An 11,941-nucleotide genomic window follows, 5' to 3' on the forward strand; every position below is an offset into this window, starting at 1 on the left:
AATCCCTGATTTTCACTTTCATTCAGCCACTTTGGATTTGGGAAATGATTAAGGTTTCAGAATTGAATGGGTTTTTGCTTTATCTTGGAAGGCAGTAAGAGCCATTGCATAAGGATCTTATCCTGAAAACCTAAGACGTGAGGTTGGCCTCTCTTAAATACTCTTGGTCCTAACCAGTTTTGTTACTCATTACCTAGCTCTGGCTGGTGCGTTGTGAGAAATGAAGAATCACAGCTTTTGGCTTTAAGGAAATGGTGGACTCGTGATGCAGCTGGTGTACCCAAGGCCCGCTGGCCCCTGGGCTTCAGACCCACCCTATCCAACTGGCACAGAGAGGACCTTGGAGCCGCAGAGGGAGAATATTAATGCTCTGTGGCTGACAAGAAAGCAAAGCGGGAGAATTTATGTTTGGCAATGGTTAGGGCCATACTCGGGGGGTGAACCAAAACCAGGTCATGGTAGACTTGTGCAGCCCAAACTGAATGTGCATCGGTTGGTACAATGATGTGGCCCAAGTACCCGTTCAGCTGTGCCATCACTTGTTCAATCTGCGCCCGTCTACTCAGCCAGGAGAGCAGTGTGCCTTTCCTTGGATCCTCTGATGGGCTCTGAGTCAGGCTCATTTTACCTTAGTTAGCCTTTCATGAGGCCGTCTGTCACTGTCTACACCAGTGTTCTCAACAGAGGGCGACTGTACCTCCTGGAAGACGTTAGCAATGTCTGGAGGCATCTTTTTGTTTTCACAACTGGTGGTGGTGGTAGTGGTGGTTGCTACTGGTGTCTAGTGGGTAGAGGCCAGGGATGCTGCTAAACATCTTGCAATGTACACCTCCCCCACAACAGAGACATTTCCAGCTCCACATGTCTACTGCTGAGGTTGAGAAACTCTCATCTACACCATACCTCGGCTCTATATTTCTTTTCCTTATTACGTGTTAAGAAGCAGCAATGTTCAATGAGTGGAAAATTTTATTCATTCAACACTCACTTATTAAGGGAGTAATCAAGGAGGCCTCTAAGGTTTCCGGCTTGGAGAAGGGATGGACAGTGAGGCCTCCAGCTGCTGTGTAGGTGGGTGTTTGTGGCAGGATGCCTGATTGAGATAAATAAGTTGTTGCTTTTCTCTGGTGGACTGAGCTGCCCAGTGACCGTGGGTGGGACCATCCATCAAGATGAGAATTCCTATGAAGCATAGGCATCAGCAAAACGAGTCCCTCTCATTTCAGACTTTAGTTAGCAGCACTAATATTATGAGATTTTTATGACTCCATTTCAATTTTGATTTAAGCAACTGTGCCTAATGTGGGAGTCCATATGATTACTTGATTACATATTCATATCCAATAAATAGCCCATAATCTCAAATGCCTTGCTCTGTCCATTATCATGGTTGTTTTTCTGTTATCGACACCCTTCTGGTCTTTTCTGTCTTCTCAGCTCCAGTCTAAATATGTAAGTCTGTTGTTTTGTTAAATGAGGAAAATGGAGGACGCAGCCCATGGCATGGAGGGGCATGTGAAACATTTGGCAGAACTTCTCAAGAAATAAAACCAACTGGCTGGATTAAAGTCTATATGTGGCTGAGGTTCTCCATGTCTTTGTGACATGCTGGCCTTTGGGTCAACTGGAAGCTGGAGAGTTTCATGGATGATGTTAACTGCAAAGCCCAGTGCCTCACAGAGAGCCTTACCTTTGTGATTAACCATGTGTCTTCCAGCCTTAAAACTTGTGGAATTCTCATGCTAGGGAAGCATACATAGAGAAAACAAATGCAGAGAAAGAGCAGAGTATCTCACTGAACCAGCTTCTGCCTCTACTCACAATCTTGTGTGTTTATGGTTTTCAGTCAGTGGAGAGTTACAGCTGGAGCGGCAGGAATGTGTTGTTTATTCCTTTAATGGACATAATAATAAGCTCCCTCTGCCCCTCAAATCTCTGAATATGGATCCAGGCTTTTCTCCTGTGAATCCAGCTTTGGGGGTAACCTTCTAACCAATACTGGTTTCTCTAATCATAGGTCATTTTAAGCAGCCCTGGGTGCCCGTGTGGTGTTTCATTATAAGAAAGAGCATCTCCCTGTGAAAGTAATCCAGAAAAACGGGTCTCAAGGGAGGAAACAGCCATTCATTCCCACCCAGGCAGAGGTTGTAAAGCATCCGTGTTAGTCATGGACACCATATTTAACTGGGCTGAAGTTTTCAAGATGGCGGCCACACCTTCACCATGTTTCTCTGACTGGGCTGTGAAGGGTCTGTGATTTGCAATGAATTTACATGTATATAGTTACCAGACTTCAGGAGATGATCACCCTGCAGATGGAGTGGTTCTTGGGATTGGGAGGGGGGCGGGGGGAAGGGGCGCTATGCTGGACTGTACCTGGGCCACACAAGACTTCTGTCTTCTGAAAAGCCAGTAGGAGATTGCTCCCTCCTCTCCCTCCCCCTCCTCTCTTCCCTTTTCCCCCCAAACACACAGTTGAGAGACACAAACTGCTAACCAAGCCTCCCTTGGGCTGTCAGAAACAATTTCTAGATTTTCTAAATGAAGTGACTTGAAAAGGAGCTCTTGGAACTATATTATTTTTCTGACCCAAAACTCAGCCTTACATAGAACAAAAACACTGAGATTCTCCCTCTGATATCCTCAGTCCTGAGTGAACTGATCTCACCTTGTTTCCCTCCTCAGTTGGCTGCCCGTGTGGTGGGGCTGGCACTCACATTTATCACGAGCTGCCAAACGCTGCTTGGGGTCTGGGAACCTCTGAGCCTTGACCGTGGTAGGAGTCCACCTGTCTGCCTTCCTACCCACGGCGTCCCCACAGGAGGGTTCCAGCAGTCTGCAGCCGCAGGCCACCCCTCTGTCCCATCAGAACCCACTGGACGGGGAGCTTTGGGCCTCAAGAGAGGCTTTCTCAGTCAGGCGCTCTGCCCTCTCTCTGCCTCAGGGTTAGCTCCACCCCCCCCCCCCAATTGCTTAGTTCCCAGAGGAGATGGACATTGGCTGCTCCCAAGTCTCATTTTACACCAGGGCATCCTTCTCCCCTCTGCTTTCTGTGATTTTCTCTGGTTTCTCTTGTTGGCTCTATGTACAAAATACTTCCAGAATTCAACTTGCTCTTTCCACTGTGGTCCAAACCACGTCGTCTGTTGCCTGGATTATCACTGAAGCCTCCTTACCAGTCTACCTCCTTCCTCCTTTGCACCTCACACCACAGCCAGAGTGAGCCTTGAAATCCTTGAGCCAGCACATGTCACTCCTCTGCTAAAAGCCACGGTGACTTCCCGTTGCACTCAGTGTCAAAGCCCAGGTCCTGCAATGGCTTGTAAGATCTGTCCCTCCGTTTCTGCCTCTTTGATGGTATTTTCTAACGACCTGCCCTCCATGCTTATGCCAGTGCCATCCCAGCCCCCGGGGGCTTCTTGCTGCTCAAGAATGTGCCAGGCCCATCTCACCTCAGGGCCTTGGCACTGGCTCTTCCCTGTGCCTGGAATGCCCTTCTCTCAGGTGTGGGTGTGGCTTGGTCCCTTCCTTCCTCTTAATCATGGCTCAAATGTCACCTTCTCGGTGAAGACATCTTGTGATGACCACTCCATTTAAATTGCAGCCCATCCCCTGCACTCCCTGTCACTCTCATCTTGCTCATGTACCTCCATCTAACAAACGAAGTGATTCCTTAGGTATTCATTGTTGTCTGTCCCTAGGCGCTAGAACAAGAGTCAGCAAACTTCTTCTGTAAAGGGTTGGATAGTAAATATCTCAGGCTTTATGTGGGCATACAAGTCTCTGTTGCAACTACTCGACTTGGTTATAGTAACGAGAAAGCAGCTATAGACAACATGTAAAGGAATAGTTCACAGAGTTTGCTGAACTCCAAACTAGTATATCATCTCCAAGTGGACAAGGAGTTTTGTCTCTCGTTGGCATGGCGTATAGTAGGTACTTACATTGCTTCCCTAAGGCTGCTGTGACAAAGTTCTGCAGACTGTGTGGCGTAGAATAACAGAAATCGTCTCACCGTTCTGAAGGCCAGAAGTCCAAAATCAAGGTATCGGCAGGGCCACGCTCTCTCTGACACCTGTAGGGAAACACCCTTCCTTGCCTCCTCCAGTTTCTGGTAGCCCAGATGTTCCTTGGCTTATGGCAGCATAATTCCAATCTCTGCTTCCTTCTTCACATGGTGTTTTCCTTGTATGTCTTCACATCAGCTTCCCTCCATGTGTGTGTCTCTGTATCCAAATTTCCCCCTTTTATAGGGACACCAGTCATATTAGATTAGGGCCCACCCTCATGACCTCATTTTAACTTGATTACCTCTGTACAGACTCTCTTTCCAAATAGGGTCAAATTCTGAGGTACTGGAGGTTAGGACGTCAACAAATCTTTTTGCTGGGGTCAAAATACAACTCATAAGAGTGCTCAATAAATATGTGTTGAATGAATGAATGAATGATTTTGACTAAATCGTGTTCCTTTCTTACTAGTATCATTTTTTTCTTTACATTGATTTTACTAAAATTAACCTTATTCTCAGCGAGTTCTTTCCCCTTAAAAAGGAACAAAAAAAGTGGACTTTAAACATTCATTCATTATGTCTCTTGTGCCTGTGTGCCGAGCATATTCTCGGACGGAGGCAGGTATTGAGGAAGACAGATGGGGCGGCTGCCCTTCCGCTTCCAGAGTACCAGGTAGATCGTGCATCCTCTGTGCTGTGTAAGTTCCTCTATGGCAACTCAAAGTGACAAAAACCGGAAGCTTCACTAGGAGTGGAATAAAAAGGACAGAAACACTCACTTGAGGTTACTGAGTTTGCTAGAGCTGATTTTTACCCTAGTGTCTTGGGTCACAGAGCCCAAGGCGTACAAGGTCACAAGTCAAGCCAGCTCAGTGATGTTGGATGTTGCCATGGTGACAGGGAGAGATGTGTTCCTTCCTGGGACCTGACAGCACATCTTCAAAAGCCTTTCTGCTTGTTTGTGCCAGAGCAGGTGAGCATGGCACCTCTGTGCCAGACCCTGTGGGGTCCTTTGCTGTCCTTTGACCTCATATGAAGAGGAAGGGGTCATGCCCATTTTACAGGTAAGGATTCAAAGCCAGATTGCCTCATTCAAAGTCTAGCCCTCTTTCCACTGCCATTGGAGCCCATCTGGTGTTGATTCCCCACCCCTTTTAAAAATAGCTTTACTGAGGTATAATTCATAACTCATAATTCATGAATTCTCTCTTTTAAATACAATTCAGTGCTTTTTAATATATTCAGAGTTGTGCAACTATCTAATTCCAGAGCATTTCATCATCCCAAAAAGAATCCATACCTCCCTTCCCTCCAGCCCCTGGCAACCACTAATCTACTTTCTTTCTCTCTTGATTTGCCTATTCTGGACATTGCACATACATGGGATCACACAATATGTGGCCGGTGATGTTGATTCTTTAGTGCATCTTCTAAATGTTGTTCAGTGCATCTCAGTTCACCAAACATCTACTGAATAATAACTGCTGGGATCTGAGGAAACAAAGATGAGTGAGGCAGAAAGTGGGGGTCAACACCGAGGGGTAGCTATGGGCCAAAAAGGGGGCACAGACGGTAGCCCAGAGAGGCAGTGGGGCCCCTGGTCCATGCTTAGGGCTCAACAGAGCCCTGAGGGGATGTGGAAGACCTTCTTCTCCAGCCCAGACCAGAAGCCTGGTCGACTTATGTCCTACAGAATTATAAAGACTCCACCCCTCTGGTAGATGGGCCTTCCTTCAGTGTCTTAAATTTGCTGAGCCCCTTCCTTCCTCTGCCTGGAAGACTGCAGGTACCCTCCCTGCCTCAACTTCCCACTTCCTCTGGTTCACACCTGCCCATCCCGCAGAGCTGGCCTTACAGGTCTTGTCCTCAGTGAAACTCCCCTGGTCCAGACCAGCCAGGCTGCTCTGCTGGTGATCTCACAGACCAGCACTTCTCCTTCATGGCGCATATCACAGCTGCAGCTCACTGATAAGGCTGTCACTGTTTAGGACTGTGAACTTTCTGTTTTGTTCAGCCTTGTGCCCCAGGACCTAGCCTCATGCCTGACACCTGATCCCTGTACAGTACTGAGTGTGGAATGAATGGCATCAGTGCGGAGTAAGGAGACTGCAGTATTTGGTACTCCAGGGATACTGAGATCCATGTATTCCCCTTTGGACCCTCCAGTCCCATGCTGCTGTACTTGGGGTGAGGTCAGTCCCTAGTGGGGTTTTCCCTAATAAAGGCCTGCCTGTACCCTGCCTGCTTTCCGTCAGCGTAGGCCCTACAGGATGTGTGTAATTCCATCACCAGCAGCCCACCTGAGGCCCTTGATGACAGTCTCCCTCATAAAGTCGGTCATTTTTTGGATCTTGTTCACCACCTTTGTAATAAACAAAGCCCTGAATGACTTTGCTGAGAAGGTGGCCTGGCCGGACCTTTCTCTGCCCTGGTTACTTCTGATAACTCTGGCAGGACCTGTCACACCGCCTTTCCCTCTCCCATTAAATGGGAAAGCAGCATCTGCAGGAATTGCCACACCCTCGCGTGCTGCTGCATCAGTCAGCCCTGGGGACAGACACTTGGAATGATTCAGTGTCTTTTGGTCAGTGATGCACCTGATTAAATGTCATGTCACAGAAAATAGTCAAATGGCGTTATTTGTAGGTTTTAGTGTTTGATCCGTTCAATAGTCAGTGGCTCAAATCCAGACGTTCTGGATTTAGATGGTAGTAAAAATAACGCCCCCGGGGCTGTTCTCTGGCGTTAGAGGAGAAACAAAACAATTGTGCAACTCTAAGACCTTGAACTAGAAAAAGCCCTGGCACGTTTTATAGGCTCCCGGCCAAAGGCTATGTGAGGAGCTTCTCCATTTGAGGAACTGGATTTAATCACATTAATTAAGTTGTGACCCCATTCAGGAATTCATGGTGCATATTACTGTCTGATTTCTTGGGTGACAAATGATTTTTTTTTTTGGTGAGGAAGATTCACTCTGAGCTAACATCTGTTGCCAATCTTCCTCTTTTTTTGCTGAGGAAGATTCGCCCTGAACTAACCTCTGTGCCAGTCTTCCTCTCTTTTGCATATGGGTCGCTGCCACAACATGGCTTGACAAGTGGTGTAGGTCCACACCCGAGATCTGAACCCATGAACCCAGGCCACCAAAGTAGAGCACACTGGACTTAACCACTATGCCATGAGGCTGGCCTGACAAATGTTTTTTTTTTTTTTATTTTTTATTTTTTTAATTTATTTATTTTTCCCCCCAAAGCCCCAGTAGATAGTTGTATGTCATAGCTGCACATCCTTCTAGTTGCTTGGCCTGACAAATGTTTTTTAAGTTCAAGTTTATTTAAAATGCTATGAAAGTTTGGCCATGCTAAAGAGATTATAACTCTAGACTGCTGAATTGCTGTGTGAGGAGAAGGATGGGAAAGGATTAGGAAGCCCCCAGCAGCTCAAGAGAGGAACAGAATAAGAATAACAGTGATGGACACTATTTTTTTAGACACTCTGCTTTAAGGTCTGATTTTGTGGTATGTTCTGTGGCACAATCTTTAGAAGCATGGTCTCATTAAATCATCGTCACAACTCAATGAGATAGATATTGCAATCTCTGAGAGCTCAGAGGTACAGTGATTTGCCCTGGCGGGGGCTGCAGTGTCTTCACTTGAGGATTCCTCAGCCTGGAGGATTCACAGGTGGGGTGAGAGTAGGTGCTGGATACGTTACTGTGGCCCCAGGTGCCTGCACTGGGAGCAGGGGTGGGCTCCTGGGTTAACTGCTGTTTCCCGGATGGTCCTCTCCTCCCCGCATACCTTCGTGGCTCCTCACCAGGGCTGAGCAGGCACTAATATGTTTTCCTCGCCTTTCTGCCGGATGGCAGCCAAGCAGCCTCACTGTCTGAGTAGCTATGGAGAGGAAGTAGCCACAATTTATTCAGTCTCTCCCTTTGACCACTTGGAATGACTTTTGTTTCTGAGTGATGTGTTATTCCAATCAAAGATATGAGCTGCTTTCTAAACATGTCTTGGCAGAGTTTCCAAATAATCTGAATGTGGGTCTCAGCAGGCTGACCCTGGGGACCAGATTCCTGGAACACTTACATGGAGAGGCCTGTTAGCTGCCGTGCACTTGTTCCCTGCTCTTACGTTACTGGTGAGGAGACTGAAGCCCAGAGTGGGGGAGGGGCCCACACCAGGACACACACAGGACAGCAGCCAGGAACTAACTGTGCATGTATTCATTCATCCATTTCCCTCAACCAGCTTCATTCTGTGTGAACAAGGTGTTGTTCCAGGTGTTGAGGAATCAACAGCCCACAAGACAAACACAGCCCTGCCCTCGTGGAGTTTAGAGTCCAATGTTGAACATTAAAGAATTGCACAGATTGGCATTGTTTGCCATTCTGATTGCATGTGGAGGGTGGGGTGGGGGGATTCCAGTGTACACCTGGGAGACTTGGTCTAATCTGGAAGTCAGGTGAGGCCTCGTCACATATGATGTTGAGTTAAGTTCCGAAGGATGAATAGAAATTGAATAGGGGAGGGGATGAGGGGAAGGGATTCCCAGGATTGGAACAGCATTTGTAGAAAGAGGAAGAAGAGGGAAGAAGCAGACGTATTTGAGGAATGGAAGGGAAGACAACAGCCACAGTAGAGTGAGAGGGGGAAATGGCTGGGAGGGTTGGCAGGACCAGGTGTGTGGCCTTGAAGGCCATAGGGACTTTGTCCATTCCTTATGAGCAGTGGGAAAGATTTTAATTAGGAGAATGACCTCCTCTATTTGCACTTAAAAAAACATCACTGGCTGCTGTGTCCACACTCCAGTCTCCAGAGCAGCACCGGGCACTTGGTCTGCACACAATGAACATTCATGCTGCCATCACAGAAGTGCCTCCTTTCCCTGCTTAGCTACTGTATATAAACAAAACTATATGCACTAAATTACTAAATTTATTTAAAAGAGCTTAAAGCTATTTATTATAGAGCTTTTTAATGTTTAGCCTAGTAAAAATGCTGAAGGTGGAAGCAATTCTTCAAAAGATAATAAAATACCAAAATATTGTCTCCTTCCTCATAATTTATCCCAATCTGTCTAGATGGAGCCAGGATGGCTATAACAGGGTCACAAAAAGACTGACAAGTGTGGGCACATATCTAAGCATTGAACAGTTTGTTTTCTTGGAAGGTACATTTCATTGACAGCCACTCCAAATTTCCCTGCAGGAGACACAGGAGAATCAGTGTGTGACTTAAACTGAGGTCAATACACAGGATGTTGCTCACTGGGAAGTATTTGGAAACTTACCACCCCGAGCACTGATCGGTTAAGGGAAGCTGTTGCCCCTCACCTGAAACAGGTGGACTGCCCTTCAGTCGTGGCCTGCTGCATTCTGAAAGCTGGGACATCAGAAAGCCTGGAATGAATCTGCCAGGGTTTGAGCACAGCCCCTCTGAGCATCCCAGGTGCAGAATCAGGACACCAGAGTTCAATTCCAGTTATGTCATTAACAAGGGGTGCAGATACAGAGAGTTCCATTGGCCTCTCTGAGCCTGAGTTTATTCTGTAAAATGGGGCTGATGCTACCTGCCCATAGGAGGTATGTGTGATCCAACAAGATAATAAATGTGCAAGTGGAAACCCGCAAATGGGGAATGACACTTCAGCATGGCAGCAACCCTCACAAGAGTTCAAAGTTTGTTAGGGGAGGTTTTCCATTGTGTTAGGATCTTTGTGGTAAGAATAATCCATAGACACAGTTTAAAATCACGTGCACGTGCACGCGCACACACACACACTAAATGAGGGTTGTTGGGGTGGGATGCTTTCATGGCATCTCTATTGGGCACCAGCTGAATGCCCTCTTTGGCAGAGGGCTGCCTCATGGTGGAAGGGCCTGTTTTGCCTGCAGATGCCCCCTCCTGCCTCGTCTGCCCCCCTCACGCCCTCCAACTTCATGAGATCTGCAGCTTGTCGGAGGCATTGGGCCTCTCCCACCAGAGGTCCATTGAGTTTGCCAATCCTGGTGTATTGTAAAATGTTTTATTCACTTTGTGACTCAGAAGGTTCATTTCTTCCCTGGGAATCGCTTACCACAAGGCAGAGACGGGCATGCCCGCTGGGTTTCTGTAACGCACCAGCAATATTACGGGACTCCAGCAGGAACTTGCTAAAGAAAAAGAGATTACAGCCCCCGAGGGTGTTTAGATCCTATAGAGATGGCTGGAATTCTTCTTCCAGAATTGAGAATTGATTTTAAAAATCAAGAATGCAAATCTGAGTTCATGCGATGCACAGGTGCGTATTAAAGAAATAAAGAGAAGACAGAATCAAGTACCCATTTAAAAGGGATGTTTAAGTTCTAGAAATGATGAGTTTGCAGAGGCCACCAAGATTTATACATCCAGCATGGTTTCTCTCTCCTTTAATCTTTCAGGGGGTCTAGTAAGCAAACCAGTACTGCAGCAGGTGGGAAAAGTGCTTTCTGGAAAACATAACTGGGGACAGTTGAATGAATCATAACACATTTCTCCTGTTTTGCTCTTTCCTGCCTAGATTCTTTTGTTGGCGGAGTCATTGGCCTCATTTTTGCATACATTTGCTACAGACAGCACTACCCTCCTCTGGCCAACACAGCTTGTCACAAACCATACGTCAGTCTCCGCGTCCCGACCTCGCTGAAGAAAGATGAGAGGCCCACAGCTGACAGTGCGCCCAGCATGCCTCTGGAGGGGATCACCGAAGGCCCCGTATGACCAGGGTCTCAGGAGAATGGACGTTGAGCCCAGGGCACACTCTTCCATCCCGACATCATAACACAATAGAAGAGATTTTCCTTAGTGTGTTTCTCATCACTTGTTTCTCCAAGTTATCCTTCTGCTTCCATTTTGCCGATGGTGTTCCTGCTACTTTAAATGTCTCCTTTCACCTTTCTTGACTTTGCAGAGGAAGGACACAGGAACAATCTCTGAGAGACACGTGGAAGGAGGCTGCAAGGGTGGGGTGGGTGCAGCTCGCTCGATTCTTCTATCTGAAATGTTTACTGTAACAGCCACCTTCCTATGTTTTCATGGTTGTGGAACATAATAAAACCTCCCACCTGGAAGACGTGGTGTTGGCCGTCCAGGGCAGCAAATGTCATTCGGAGATGCAGTGGGTTTCCCAGCCGAGGCCAGGGTGGGGAGCCGGCCCAAAGCCAGCTCTGCTGTAGTCATTCCAGGGCCTGAGCTTGGGAGCAAAGGATCGAGAGCTTTCTGAACCGTCAGCTTCTCATAGCATCTGTCTCGGAAATGGCGTTGAAGCTGGAGTCACAGCCTTAGCATTTCCAGGGCTTTTTGAGTCATTGAATTTGGAAGGAAATGAGATGAACCACTTTACACATAGGCTTCCACCAAATACAGTGAAAAGGAAGACGCCTGGTGCAGGAATGGGGAGGGAGCCACTGCAGTTGTCTAGGGAGGGTGGGTACCATATCCTTTCCAAGGAATGGCTGGGTGACACTGGAGGTAGGAAGCAGCTTCAGGGTAGGAGTTTTTCCCTTTTAGATCTGACTTTTGCTCTGCTTGCAGCGTTCTTCAAGTGGCAGCGTGGTCCCATTCCTGTCTAGCAGGAAGCGTTTCAGCGTGATAGGGCTCCGATATAAGGTGCAAGAACAGAATCGGAATGCCCTACATCTCTCCCTCAGCACTTTGCATTGTCTAAATGCCAGTCGAGAAACCTTTTATAGTCTGTGTATAGAGTACATCACTCCTCGGCCAGCTTGTTCTTTTCAAAGCTGCGAGCATTCCCTCCATTCAGTTCTGATCAGATGCACAGTGTGGTTCTCCAGATTCCTGGGCCTACTGTGAAGGGATGCATCTTTGATGTCTAAAGACTGTCACTCTCCAGCAGTTAGTGTAACAGACTGCATTTGGAAGCACTCAAGTGGCTGTATAAATTGTCGCC

At 47.2% G+C, this 11,941-nt stretch overlaps 1 protein-coding gene across 1 annotated transcript in view; it reads left to right on the forward strand.

Annotated features, from left to right (window-relative positions):
• PLPP4 (phospholipid phosphatase 4) overlaps positions 1-11,179 on the forward strand; it is a 121,682-nt gene extending 110,503 nt beyond the window's left edge. The window contains exon 7 of the mRNA XM_004428136.3: positions 10,553-11,179. Coding sequence (XP_004428193.1) covers positions 10,553-10,752 — 200 coding nt within the window. The 3' untranslated portion in view covers positions 10,753-11,179. The remainder of the gene's footprint in view (positions 1-10,552) is intronic.
• The last annotated feature ends 762 nt before the right edge of the window (positions 11,180-11,941 follow it).

Source organism: Ceratotherium simum, chromosome 6, assembly GCF_057802395.1.
Source record: "Ceratotherium simum simum isolate JZ-2026a chromosome 6, ASM5780239v1, whole genome shotgun sequence".
NCBI classification, from domain to species: domain Eukaryota; kingdom Metazoa; phylum Chordata; class Mammalia; order Perissodactyla; family Rhinocerotidae; genus Ceratotherium; species Ceratotherium simum.